The sequence below is a fragment of the Natator depressus genome, chromosome 2 (genome assembly GCF_965152275.1).
Source record: "Natator depressus isolate rNatDep1 chromosome 2, rNatDep2.hap1, whole genome shotgun sequence".
NCBI classification, from domain to species: domain Eukaryota; kingdom Metazoa; phylum Chordata; order Testudines; family Cheloniidae; genus Natator; species Natator depressus.
The window spans coordinates 225987049-226001845 of NC_134235.1; the positions used below are offsets into that span (position 1 = coordinate 225987049).

A 14797-nucleotide genomic window follows, 5' to 3' on the forward strand; every position below is an offset into this window, starting at 1 on the left:
GCAGACTGGCTTTGACTGGGATAAATGTCCCTTTCCTATCACTATAGAACTGATAGTTCAGTCGTGTCTAAATAATGCAGTGCCGCAGACTCTCTCTGATTATTGCACAGTAATAAGACCAGTGTTTATTGCGGAACCCAGTTTATTCATGTCAACAAACTCCAGCTTGTAAAATAAGATGCTTTCAATTCAGCTGCAGAACCACAACAGCTTAAAATGAAAGGAAAAAAAGAGACAAAAGTCCAAAAATGGTTATAGCATCCCAATGTGGAAATGCTCAAACAGACATGAAAATATAACCAAGAGACAAGTAACACTAGAATTACAGATAAGAAAAAACACAGAGAGTAAATCATAATGAAATTAACATGACGATAGATTTGTTTGTTTTAAATCAAGAAAGAATGCAACAAGAGACCATGGAGGGATAAAGGGGAATATGAATAAACAGACATAAAAATAAATAAGAGCAAAACAGTAAAAGGAAGATGATCATGGTAAAATCTAGCCAGTGTAAATATATTTAGGTATTTTATTGGATTTTTTTATTGATCTCTAATCCCCATCTGTTCTAGCAAAAAAATTATCATTAAGCAAAAGCTTTCTTCTCTGGAGCCACCAAGTTTGTCTTAAAGCTACAGTGTTTGTACCTTCTGCATTCAGGTGCAGCTTTGCAACCCATTATTTCCTCTACAGATTCTCTCTCTTATTTTAGCTGTATGTGAATTTGGTGGCACTTGTCAAAGAGAAGGATGTTTTTACTATGATTGACTAAGTACATACAATGGTCAGACACTGGGCAGGCTCCTAGCCGTAATTTGATCAATGCAGAGATTCAGTTGTCATCTATTAGTCCTTTTTCAGATTCCACACTCAATACCCTTACAAAAATTATAACTAGGAAATGAGAAGAGAGAGAAGGGGGAACATAAAGAGAGGGAAAGCCTTGCAAAAGAGATGGGGGGAGTGCAAACTGAGAAAAGGGAGTCAAACCTTTTTTACACAATTGTAGCATGGAGACCTATTATACTAGTACAGTCTTTTAACTCTACCCCTAGCTACATTGTCCAACAATGCCAGAAGGAAGGAAACATTGGATGTAGTTTTAATTAGGCTGCAGCTTTATTCTTAAATATCTGGGAGTATCTGACAGGTAAAATAGTGCAGGTAATTCCATACACATTTCTGGAGATGTGGGTGCTGCTGTCAGACCTCCCCTTTTCCATCCTGGTTCCACCCAGCCCACTGCTGGGACGCTGCCACTCCCACTTGTAGGAAAGTTAATGTGGGCTGTAAAGAAGGGGTGGTTGACTACGTCCCATACCAGTCATAGGAGCCCTGAACCCCCTTTTTCTGCTCCTTTAAAGGATGTCTTCTTTAAATCCTTTACCAATCAATTGTATCAAAGTGATTTTTTATTGATCTCTAATCCCCATCTGTTTTGTTTTATATTTATATGTATCCATTCGTATGGAATTAACTGAACTGGACATCCACCACAAGCTTCCATAATGAGTTGCGACATGATAGCCTAACCCCGATTTTCTTACCCCATCAGATCCCTAACTTGCTGTGTGGTAGTGAACCCCTCCCACACACCACACCCTGCCTCAGCCATTCTGGCAGTGAGGGAAAATTCCTTCCCAGCCCTCCGAGGAAAGGAGTGACTAGTGTAATGGCCGTCGCATATAATGAAGAAACCTGGTATTTTAACTACTTCCATGGCTGGGAGGGTGGGTGCTGCTAGCCTGGTCCGGATTAAAGAGGGCTTTCCCTGAACTGTCCTGAGAATAAATATGTCCCTTTTCCCTTCTCGTCAGTTGGTGGGAAAGGAGGCAGCATCTCCCGCATGCCAATCCGGTCTGCCTGTACAGCTTCCTGCCTCTTTAGCTGGAACAGGTAATTCTTTCAGGGAGGGGCACCTTAAAGAGGCACCATGCCCCTTGCTACCAGCCTGCTGGACAGCCCCATCCCTCCAGTTAAAGGGAGCAATTCACCTTCTCCATCCAGCTGGACAAAGGGCCCCACTGCTTAATTCACAACATTCCTGCTATTACTCTAGAATTTCTCTTAAGCAAGGATTAATTTATTGTCCTGTGTTGTGGCATGGTACTTTTGTAAAAAGCAAAAACTGTGGGCTAGGATGAAGCCATTGGATATTGGTATTCCCTTGTGACTTGAGCCACCCTTGAACTCTGATCTCTAGTGGCTAATGGCCAGTGTGTTTAACCCACGACACCACTTTCAGCCTCTGTTTCTTTTCAGTGGTGTTGCATTTTAATGTCAACACCAGTTTAGATGAAACGACAAGGGCCTTATTTGGTGGTTTGACCTCTAAATGTGATAGTGTTGAAATGTTCTTTTCACCAAGAAATATTGCATCAAAAACAATCACTTTACATTAAAAAAAAGAAACCAAATATATCTTCTGGAAAATAGATTTTGTAAGTTTTATTTTGTTTAATGGTTTAGCTGGCGAGGCAGTAATTTTCCTGTTTACTGAACCTAGCATAAACCTTTCTTTTCTTCAGAACCAGGAGTTATTTTCTGTAGTGTCTCATATTGGCTTTTAGCCAGCAGTGTTATTTTATATGACAGTGAAAAATCTCTAACACTAGACACAAAAGAACCACTATTTAAGAAGGTGAGAAAAGATAGCATTAAAATGATTGTACATGTTTGAAATGATAGATTTGAAGTCTGATCGTCTCCTATGGGAATTGTTCCATTTCATTTCTGTAGTCCTCACTGGGCCAAATTCTGCCATAATATACAGTGTGTGCAACATATTTTAACTTGGATTTAAGGATTACATAAACTAGCAGCTGTTTCTTTGAAGAGCTAAGGAAATGTAACTTTCTCCTACATCCACATCACTGTGGTTGTGTGATACTCCATGGAGATTGCTGTGCATACCATAATGTACAAAGCCACTAAGGCAAATGATTAAACAAGCAATTTGCACATATGTATATTCCTTTAGGAAGGTATAAGATATAAAGAAAAATATTCATTCTGGGGGCATCCTGCTGGTTTAAATCAGGCGTAATTCCAATAAAGTCAGTGGAGTTACTCCAGTTTAAAAGCAGTATAACTGATCAGATTCAGATCCACTGTGTTCTAGCTGAAGATAGGCAGCTAATATTTATGCAACTCTACGTTTAAAATTAGAGCTGAGCCGAGGAAGGTAAATCCAGTTCACGGAGGGTTTGGTTCTGATTAGGAATGAAACTTTGAAACCTTCCATGAACGGGAATGAAGCCTCAGCTCCAGGCAGTTTTCCGTGGCGGCTGCCTCGGAGCCACAGAAATGAGTAGCCTGAGCTGCCAAGGAGCTGTAATCTCAGGAGCCGGGACTCCCAGGGCCTCCAGGGTTCCTGGCTTCCCATCACCCTGCCAGGTGAGCTGGCAAGGGTCTGGGAACCTGGATGCCTGGATTGCCAATTTGTTTAATATTGGTCTAGACTGTGCCCAATTATCCCCTGGATGCCCGGGGAAAACAGGGGTGGGAGTGCAAGGAACCCTCTTATGTCGCTACACAGCAACTGGACATAACTAAAGTCTCTGCGTTTCCCAGAGAACAAAACTGTTTCTTTCATTTACACCTTGGCCCCACCACTAGCCGTTGCCCAGGCCGGAGTATGTTGAATGGCATGAATGGCTATAGCACTCATCCTGCACACAGTTGGCACTACATTATAATCACCATATACCCATATTACAAATGTAGCAAAGGTGAATTTGTGATCAGGAAGCAGTCACAAGATTAGCGCAGTGTGAAGTTTAGGAGGCAGGCGTATCCCAAGCGTATACAACAACCAAAGTAAAAAATCATTGTCAGTCCAATTTAAATCTTAGTTTTAAAAATAAGAACATCTTGCAATGTCAATGCTCATCTTCATCCATGTCTTGTCCCCTTTCCCTAATTCTGATCACATGCGAAGGAAACAATTGTTTGACTACATTAGCTTGCTCTAGGGCCATTTTGAATTTATACATGACATGGCTCATCATGCTTTCTCTGTGGCTAATGGAAGTGAAATTAGGAGACGCCAAGAGGGCTCACAGTGGGGGGAAAAAGTTTAGTTTGGCCCAGCGGCTAACTGAAAGTTCTGTGGCTTGGGAGTGAAGAAGAGGGGAGAGGGTGCGGCTTGATGCTGATTTAAGGGCAGGGATGGTTAACTCTGTACTTGCCATTAGTTAACTGAGGACTGTATGTCAGAAGCAGATTGAGTTGCTTCTTGTATCAGACAGAAGTTGAAATTTGATTTCCTATGGTGTGCTGGTGGTATTTTTACATTTTTATATGCATATTGTGTCCACAATCCCATCTATTTTCTCTGGCTATTCTGTAAGGGAAGGACTTGATGGAAGTCTGAGTTTGCGGGGCAGGAGGGTGGGAAGGTTTGTGCGAGTTCTGCAGGGTACCGAGTTTTGTTTAATGTTATTAGGTTAGCTACCAATTATTATATTGGGTTCCCATAACTTGTGTTGGGGTGCCTAGGGCTTTAGCTAGGCACTCCTTTATATATATTTGTATAGACTGAAATAAACAAACACATGGGATTATTCTGTCTGCATTTCCATTATCTCAAAAAGTTTCTGGCAGTGATTAGTAATTTGGCTTATCATAGGAAGTTTTCTGATATTTAATCTGCCTTTTAAATTACTTTACTGAAATTTTATCTGGCATTTAAGAGGTTAACTTTCACGTGAGGAGGGTAAATTTAATACTTTTAGCTGAAGCATTTATTTGTGATTAGAAGTCGTTTTTCCGTTTATCAAATCCCACTCTAAACAGGAGAGCCCTTGAATGAGGTATTGCCAATAAAATGGGTTGACAAAGGATTGCAGGATTCTAAAAGAGAACTGCAGAACACTGTTTGACATCCATGCAGCTTCCTCATTATGGAACGTTAGTAACTATTGCTGTAGGGAAAACAGCAGCTTTCAGCATTCAGTTATTCAAATACATCAAGCCCTTCATTGAAAATACAGCTCACTGTGTGTTTTGCCTTCTCAGCTAATGAGGAGCTCTTATCACCTCTACATTTGAAGGTCAGGGGCCTGATTCTCCACTGCCTTGCACTGGTGGTGTCATTTACACCTGTGCAAAGATGGTGTATAATGCTATTACATCAGAGAGGTAGCATTTTACATCCACTTTGCACAAGTGCAAATGACTGCACAAGTAGAGAATCAGATCCAAGGTGGAGATATTCAAATCAAATTGAAGGCATTGGAAATAAGCATTTGCATTAGTTCTAATTGTTCTGAGTTTTACATGTACGGTCTTTAATGTAATGTAAAGTTCTGTAACCTGAGATGCAGCACTGTGTCATCCAGACATGTTCCTGGTAAATTAGACCTGCCCTGTACGAACACCTAAAGGAAAAAATCTTGTCTGTTCCTTATTTCCTGAGTTAAACGAGCCACGACCACAGTCCCAGGGTGCAGAAACATAGGCAGTGCTATAGTTCATTCCACAGCATTACCAGTATAGGTATTAGGGAGTAATGAGTTGGAAATCCTAGGGGCAAAGTTGGAAGAGTTAAAACCGTCCCACTCCAGGGTGACGCTCCCATCTGAACTTGCTAATAGCAGAAGACATTTTATCAGGCAGGATAGATTAGGATTGTGTACTAGGATGGAAGGATTCTAAATGCTGGTTTATCTCTTTTTCTCTCTTCCTCTTCCTGTTTTCACTATGAGGATGCCCCTTGCCTGGATGGATAGGAATGGTTATCTCCCTAGTTCAGGTAGGAGTTGGATGGCTTTTAGAAACCTAGCACTTCTTTGAAATATGCTACTGCTAATTAGTCAGCAAGCAATTAGTCCAAGCAAATTAACTGTATGCTCTTAATGTGGAACTTCTGGCTCAAGGAATTTATTCAGTGACTTCTACAATCGCCTGTCTTCAAAATAAAATGAATAGCTCCAGGGTAGGAGAGGCTTTTTTAAGGAATGCCTTCAAAACTCCTGCCACCCCTGCAGGAGTGGAGGTGGAGACTTAACACATTGCCCAGAGAGCATATTTGACCTCTGTCCTGGAGGGTGTCTCCTTCACATCATAATTTGTGTATCCCCAGTTACCCAAATCTTAAGAGGAAAGCAATAGTGACTTTGAAGGAAGCAACTCATCTGCCTTTCAACTGAAAGTAATGTGCTGTGAGTACGGTGTAACCACAGCAGTGGGCAGGGTAATTAGGAGTGTTCTCCTTCATTAACTTGACTTCAAGTGACCTGACTCTTGGCTTTATACCACAAGCTGCAAAGACCTACCTGGTGCTGTTAGAGCAATTAAAGTTTACTGCAAGACAGTAAGATACCAAGATTACATATATGTATATAATGAAGGTTAAGAAATCTTCTTCCTTATATATCTGCCTGATATTATGATTACTGTTATTTATTATTTGTATTATTCCAATAATGCCCAAAGGCCACAGTCCAGATTGGGCCTTATTTTGTAATTTGCCCTACAAACACACCTGGAAACATATTCCCTGCCCTGATAGAGTCTAGTCTAATTTAGAGTTTACAGTCTAATTTGCTGTTGAATCAGAAGCTTGCCTTGCACATCTTTTGTGGAGATTTTTTTTTTTACTTACAAAACAGGACCAAGAGAGACCATGAGGTTGATTTTTCTGCTGCCTTCCACCTTTGCTAGTCATATATACCTGTGCAGAGGGCAAAGTGAGTGTAAATCACCACCAGATCAGAATGATGACATTTTACACCCATTTTGCAAAGATGTAAGGGATTATGCAAGGCACAAGGCAATGGAGGATCCAGTCCATAGAGGTGTACACATAAATCTCTCTCTCCTTTCAGTTGTAGGGGTTTGGTTGGTTCTGTTTAGTTCATTTTCCTGTTGTTTTTTTTTTAGTATGGAGTTCCTGTGTGAAGGCCTGGTCAAAGAAATAGGGTTTTGCCTTTGGTTCTGCTGATGGTTTTAGGATCACCTTGGTCTCTTCCAGGAGTGAGCTCCAGGTTTATGAATTAGTTTCAGAGAAAGTTTGGTCTTCTGCATGCATGAGTTTCACTCTTAGGGTCAACAGTTCTGTGTTCCACTGAACATTGCCGTTGTGCTAATCATGCAGCGTAAAGCTGTAAATTGGGAATGTCTGGGAGAATAGGAGAAGTCCTCGTGTTTGAGCTGAAATTCACTGGGGAGCCAGTGAAACACCTTGGAGTCATGCTCTCTACAGCCTATGTTGTTGAGCAGTCAGGCTATTGTATTCTTGATCAATTTTAACTTTTACAAGATCAGCAATTTCATACCTAGGAATAGAGAATCACAGTAACCAAACCAAGAGCCATGAATGCCTCGATCATTGTGCCAAAATCTGAATCTGTCAGGAAGGGGTGCAGTCTTCTTGCCACCATATAAAAAAGGTAATTTTTGTGGCAATGGCTATTCGGGTATTACAAAACAGTGAGAAATTCAGTTGTACACTAAGGTTGAAGTTTGCCTTAACAATCTGAGGGCAATGTTATAGAGCTGACAAATTTCCCTCTCCCCACCAGTGCCACCTCAGCCAGATCTCAGGCAGACACTGGATATTGAGATATTGAGAGATTTCTTTCTTTCTATGAAAGTGATGTAATGCAGGATGTAATCTGTGGATTGCTGACAAACAGTAGTGTCATTTTTCTGAATCTCAGTCATCCAAAGCTCCTTGTTATCCTAAATAAGGTCATGCCCATTTGATTTATTGATTTTGAAAATTCTCTCAGTTATCTCAGTATTCCCAGTGTCCCCCACTTGATTGGGATAATTGAGATTTCACTGTATGGCTTGTACAGAAATATTGTTTGCAATTGTTTTTAATTCATGGACTGGCTATGTTTAACATCTTTCTTTAATCATTAAGGACCAGATCCCGCCATTCAAATTGGACAGTACATTCTCCACAAATGGTCTCACTGAAGTCAGTGAGCACATATGTGGTATAAGGTGCTATTCAACATGAGTAGAAGGATCAGAATCTGGCCCTACATAAATGTAGGCAAACTTTTGTAAAAACATTTTGTACACCTTCCTCCCTTCCATTCAGAAAAGAGTTTGGATTCAGTAAAAGCTAAATTTAGCATCCACATATGCTGGGTTGGGTTTTGATTGGGGGGGAGCCCATCCCACTTTATTTCCAGGTTTAGTGAAATCTGCAGGCATCTCAGCAGGAGGGAGAAAATAACATTTGCAACTTCTTGTTTGGGAAATGCCAATTTGTAATTAACTAAGGGCCAAACCTCAGAAGGATTTGGGTGAATCTCCAGATTACAAACAGGGCTTGTATGATGGATTTACATTCTATTCTAGGGGCTGATGCAACACTAAGTTTTCCCTACCAACAGATAAAAGGGAAAAAGTAAATTAAATAGTGAAGCCAAGGCTGGAAGTCTTGACTAGTAGGTGAACTCCCTTTCTATTCTTCGCTTGTTTCACAAAATGTCTTTCCATTATCAGCGGTGATTTTATATTTATTTCCAGTTTACTGATGAACATGTTCAATAGCTTCAGGCCTTGTACGATGCTATACTATGTGGAATCCCATGAGAAACACCCCCATTCAATGATGATTCCCGATAGCAACTACTTTTGGCAATCTGTCAGTTAGCCATTTCTTAATCCATCTAATATATATAGCCAAATGCAAAGATATACCTCTAGCCACAAGGAAGGCAAGGCCATTCCTACAGAACAGGGTACTGTATACCAGAAAGTAATGACTCTGAAGAGGATTTAGGAGTTATAGTGGACAAGCATCTCAACATGCTGTGACAGAAAGGGCTAATGTGATCCTTGGATGTGTAAACAGGAGACTAGGGAGGCAAATGTCCCTCTGTATGCGGCATTGGTGAGACCAGTACTGCCTTACTGTATCCAGTACTGCTGTCCACATTTTTAAAAGAATGTTGAAAAATATGAGGGGGTGCACAAGAGAACACCAAAAAAAAAAAAGAGAAAATACGTTACGTTGAAAGATGCAAAGAGCTCAAACTGTTTAGTTTATCAAAAAGAAGACTGAGCGATGACTTGATTGCAGTGTATAAGTACTTTTATGGGGAGAAAACACTGAGTGCCAAAAAAGGCGCTTTAATCTAGTAAAACAGCATAACAAGAACCAATGACTGGAAGCTGAAACCAGACAAATTCAAATTAGAAATAAGGCACAGTTTTTAACAGCAAGGGTGATTGATGCTTGAAACAAACTACAAAGTAGTGAACTCTCCATCTCTTGATTTTTTCAGATCAAGACTGGATATCTTTCTGGAAGATATGCTTCAGTCAAACACAAGTTGGGCTCAATACACGGTGAAATGTAATGGCCTGTGATATGTAGGAGGTCAGACTAAATGACCTAATGGTCCTTTCTGGCCTTAAACTACATGAATCTCTGAAATCTCTTTCTTCCCCCAGCCCCTTTATATAGAAACAAAAAGAGTTGTGATCATATAATTAAAGACTGTATCATAATGTACAGGCACAAAGGGGCCAATTTAAGGTTGTACAAGCAACCTTAATTCTGGGATTTCCTACCTTTGAGTGCTTGACTTTCCAACCTTAATAATGTTCTTTTAATATTGTTTGTATATGTGTAATTCACACAATATATAGATTTACCTATCCTTATTTTAAAACTCAATGTAACAGTCTCTGTGTGGTTTATTGGCTCAAAATTGAAATATTAAAACAAAATGGTCATGGAGAGAAGGAGCCAAGCATCTGTAAAAGGCAAAAGGCCATCATAATTACCAGGATCCTAGACCATCCTAGATAGGGATTATAGACATGCTTCCGGATTTATGTAGTCATAGGTCAATGAAATCGATGCACTAAGCTGATTCTTTCTATCTCTCAATTGCATTCATATATGGTGAGATTGAGAGTGTGCTCTATGGATTCCACAATTGAACCTCTAGCCCCTTAAAGTGAAGAGATCAGCAACTTTAAAGTCATTTGGAAGGGTTATAGTGGCTGGTTTATTTTGGTTAGTTTTTCAGTGGAAATTTGGTTAAGGATTGTATTTTGAAAAGAAGAATAAAATAACAAATGATTAGATAGCAAGAAAGAAAAAGAAACACAGATTCTTTCTCTCCCTTCCCTGCTCCCAGGCCTTCCTCTCCACTGCGGGGGTTGGCTTCTCTACTCAGAAATGTTTCTTATTCTCACTAGAGCCAAAGAAAACAGGAATAACAGGGGAATGAGTCACACTGGGCAAGTATTGGTGTAGAACAATGCTGTTTGGTGATGGACAGTGATGACAGAGCAGCTAACGTAGGGGCTGTTTATGAGCCTTCCTGGTTTGTTTTTTTGTATTTATAATTTGCCTTTTCAGTCCATAAATGTTGATCCTGCAGGTTGTGCATTCTGAACACAGCTATAAATGCCCAAGAGCATTTGGACTACCTGAACTATAATTTCCAGTGCTTTCTATCATCCTTCAGCATGTTCCCTACATTCTCAGCTTAAACGCATTCCCAGGTCCTCCTTTCTCACAAATTTATTTTTTTTATCTTATTCACAGATGTGGAAAAGAATGGGAAGGAAATCGTTGCCACATCAAGGTTAATCCTCCCCCAGCTTCAGCTTCCATTTCCCTTCAAAATGGTAGGTCAGGTGAAAAGACATTAACAGCACTCAAGCCATTCTTTTAGTGTTTCCCTGTGCTTATTTATCTCTTTCATTGGTCTGACTTTGCAGATATTTGGACTGGCTTGAGCATTGCATTAGCTTTCCTACTGATCAAAATCACAGTCGCTGTGTTGTGTTTCTTTTGGAAGAAAAAAGTGCCAAGAACGTAAGTGAAGCCTTTTATTGTGTGCAAAAGCAGACAAAAATGTGCCACAAAGCAACAGCTAACTCCCCAGTTTCTGTGGTTTCACCTTTTAAATCTCCTCTCAGTCTGTTTGCCTTAAATATGCAGCTATAAACATAAAACCTAGCTTTGCACCACAAGCTGACCTTAGTGGACCTCAAACTGGAAACAGTGAAATGCATCTTGATGGCTTAGAGTATCTTAAATGCAACATTGTGTGATTATCACTGAATTACAGAGCCCCAGGATCCATAACAGCTCAGAAACACCCGTCTTCTTTTACTTGATGTTCAAATGGGAGAACATAGGAGATATCTGTGGTTTCTCAAAACTTCTAAGGCCAAATTCAATTCTCAGATGCACACCTCCAACTCCCCTGGAAGCCAGCAGGCACTGTGTGTACTTCAGAGAGCAGAATTTTGCCCTAAATGTTTTCTAAAATATTTGCGAAACTTTGAAGAACTTTTGTTTTCAAAGCATCCCCCCTATGTGAAAATTACTCTGCATGGAATAGAAACATTTTTCTAACAAAAGGATTAGTTCAGAAAGACTGAATATCTTTATTCATTTATTTAAATAATAGACAAATAAGAATTCAAACAAGATTTGTGGAACTACTAAGCTGTGTGCTCTCTTCTCTTTCACCATTCACACTGCTTTTACCACTTCCCCCGTCCTCTTCTCCCCTCTCCACACCCATACTCATCGAGATTGTGAGCTCCTCAGAGCCTGGGCCCTATCTATCATGTGCCTCATGTGCTGCTGTTGCTGTGCAAATAAAAGCAATCTCTTGCTGGCATGCCAAAATATAAAATGACTCCACCATAATTATCAAAGGAGAAAGGAAAACCATTGCAAGGATGGCTGAAATAAAGAAGTGCTGTTTCTATAATGCTGCTACATAGGTTCTCTTTAACCAGTCGTTCACTTTCTCATAACCTTTGAAAAATACCCCTCAGACTCACAGATCACTGACAGGTCTCTTGGGGTTACCTTAGCAACACTCTTTGCCTTTTCTGTTCCTCTACTCTCAACCCTCCTTTCCATTCCTACAGTCCAGTCTCTCCTTCTCTCTCTCTCTCTCTCTCTCTCTTTTTGCATTTTCTGGATTTCTTGTTCTCTCTCTTTCTTTCTACTGCCACTCGCCTCTCCTCTCTATAGTGTCAATTCTCACACACACACACACAGACAACTAGCTACCAGGGTCTCTCTTTATTGTCAACTCCTATTGCTCTTCCGCCTTGTCCACGTCATTTTTGTATTATAAGACTCCCCTCACCCTCAGTTTCTCTTCTCCAGGCTTCATCTTCAAAAACCACCTCATCTCCTTCATGCTCCTACTTTACTGCAGACCTTTTTCTGTTTACGGCTGCCCCTCTCTCCCAACCCCACTGCTAAACACTGCAAACTTATGGACTGAGGCTTTTGCTGAGGAGACCCCACTAATCAACATTCCACCATAACTAGGAAACAGCATGGTCTCCTGGACACAGCTGTGAGCTCTGAACTAAGAACATTTTTGTTCTAATCCTGGCTTTGCTACTAACTTGCTGTGTGGCCTCACCTAACTACTCTGTTTCTGTTTCCTCCTCTAAAGTGTGAATAATAACATTTCAATATCTTACTTCATTGGGTATTGAGGTTTAATTCACTCCAGTTTGTACAGCCCTCTGAGGTTCTTAGATAGAAGGCACTATAGAAATGTGAGATGAATTGTGCTACCCTCGGTGTCACATAAAGCTGACTGAAATTTTTAAAATTTCTATGAGCATTTGTGCAAAAATGTTTTGGTATTTTTCCCAAAACATTTTTACTGTTAATTTGACTGGCTGTAGCATCAAGTATTATTTATTGTTATGCTACTTCTCTCACTTCCTAAATTTTTCCTTCTACCTGCTTTTGATGGCTTAAGGCTTTAGATGGCTTTAGATGAACTTTCACCCACTTGTCTTCCAGCTTCCCAGCCAGGATTTAAGGAACAGAATCCTCCCCCCTTATTTTAATTAAATAAGCTGACAAAAGATGCCAGAATGACAGCTCTAGAACCTTCTTTTTCTACACAGATGAGGTACCATCATGAAATGACAACAGCAGGCAAGCAGGCAGCCTTTTTGTTCTCTGTTTGAACAGCACCACGCACAATGCGATTCTGGTCCATGGTTGGGGTTCCTAAGCTCTATGGTAATACAAATAATAATGATCTTAATAAGTGCAGGATTCCCCACACTGCCCTCTACATGTATCTCAACTGTGACCTGGGGATGAAAAGTTAGATAGTTCAGTCTCCAGGGCCTAATTAGTCCTTGACCTGTCTGCTGTGATTTCCAAAAAGGTAGCTTGTGATGGTGGAGGCTTTTCTGATTTAGAGTGATTCATCAACATCTGATGAAGTGAGTTGTAGCTCACAAAAGCTTATGCTCAAATAAATTGGTTAGTCTCTAAGGTGCCACAAGTACTGCTTTTCTTTTTGCAAATACAGACTAACACGGCTGTTACTCTGAAACCTATCTATTATGAATGAGACAGAGATTACCAACTCACTTCACATACAGCACCAAACCACCATTAGACAGCAATTGTTTTAGGTCACTATTAACAGGCAGCTGATTTGGACCAAAAGTCCGGACGCACAGGTCACTGTAGCCATGAAATCATGAGGACGTTGTTTCAAACTTCATCCAGGCAGCAACTCCGTATTCTGAAATGCGTGTTCAGCACCCAGCACATTTTGGTAAATAATAATAATGTGCCTGTCATAAATATAAAGGGAAGGGTAAACCCCTTTAAAATCTCTCCTGGCCAGAGGAAATCTCCTCTCACCTGTAAAGGGTTAAGAAGCTAAAGGTAACCTCGCTGGCACCTGACCAAAATGACCAATGAGGAGACAAGATACTTTCAAAAGCTGGTAGGAGGGAGAGAAACAAAGGGTTTGTGTGTCTGTCTACATTTTGTCTTTGCCGGAGATAGACCAGGAATGAAGCCTTAGAACTTTTAGTAAGTAATCTAGCTAGGTATGTGTTAGATTATGATTTCTTTAAATGGCTGAGAAAAGAATTGTGCTGAATAGAATAACTATTTCTGTCTGTGTATCTTTTTTGTAACTTAAGGTTTTTGCCTAGAGGGGTTCTCTATGTTTTGAATCTAATTACCCTGTAAGGTATTTACCATCCTGATTTTACAGGGGGGATTTCTTATTTCTAATTACTTCTATTTTTATTAAAAGTCTTCTTGTAAGAAAACTGAATGCTTTTTCATTGTTCTCAGATCCAGGGGTTTGGGTCTGTGGTCACCTATGCAAATTGGTGAGGCTTTTTATCCAACATTTCCCTGGAAAGGGGGGGGTGCAAGTGTTGGGAGGATTGTTCATTGTTCTTAAGATCCAAGGGTCTGGGTCTGTAGTCACCTAGGCAAATTGGTGAGGCTTTTTACCAAACCTTGTCCAGGAAGTGGGGTGCAAGGTTTTTGGGAAGTATTTTGGGGGGGAAAGACGTGTCCAAACAGCTCTTCCCCAGTAACCAGTATTTGTTTGGTGGTGGTAGCGGCCAATCCAAGGACAAAAGGGTGGAATATTTTGTACCTTGGGGAAGTTTTGACCTAAGCTGGTAAAGATAAGCTTAGGAGGTTTTTCATGCAGGTCCCCACATCTGTACCCTAGAGTTCAGAGTGGGGGAGGGACCTTGACATGGTGGCGCAGTGGTGGGATTAACCTGAAATCATTTTGAGACCCAGTTGAGATTTTTTTGAACTAGAAATACAGATTTTAAAAAAGGAAGTCCAGAAGCAGCTGAAACTGAAAGCAGCTTGTTTTTTTCTCTGCTTTGTGGCCAAGCAGAGACAAAAGGGGATTATCTTTGTGAATTGCAGGTTTTCTTTGCCTGGAGGCAGGGTACTTAACTCCTGCAGGGAAATTCACAGTCTTCCAACCCAGAGTTTTTTTTTTCCCCTAAAAGTAAATAGAAGGGGGGGTGTTCTACC

At 40.5% G+C, this 14797-nt stretch overlaps 1 protein-coding gene across 1 annotated transcript in view; it reads left to right on the forward strand.

The window, feature by feature from the left end:
- The window catches only part of MALRD1 (MAM and LDL receptor class A domain containing 1), a 450886-nt gene that overhangs the window by 423237 nt on the left and 12852 nt on the right, over positions 1-14797 (forward strand). Inside the window, 2 exon segments of the mRNA XM_074946044.1 lie at positions 10532-10614; positions 10708-10804. Coding sequence (XP_074802145.1) covers positions 10532-10614; positions 10708-10804 — 180 coding nt within the window.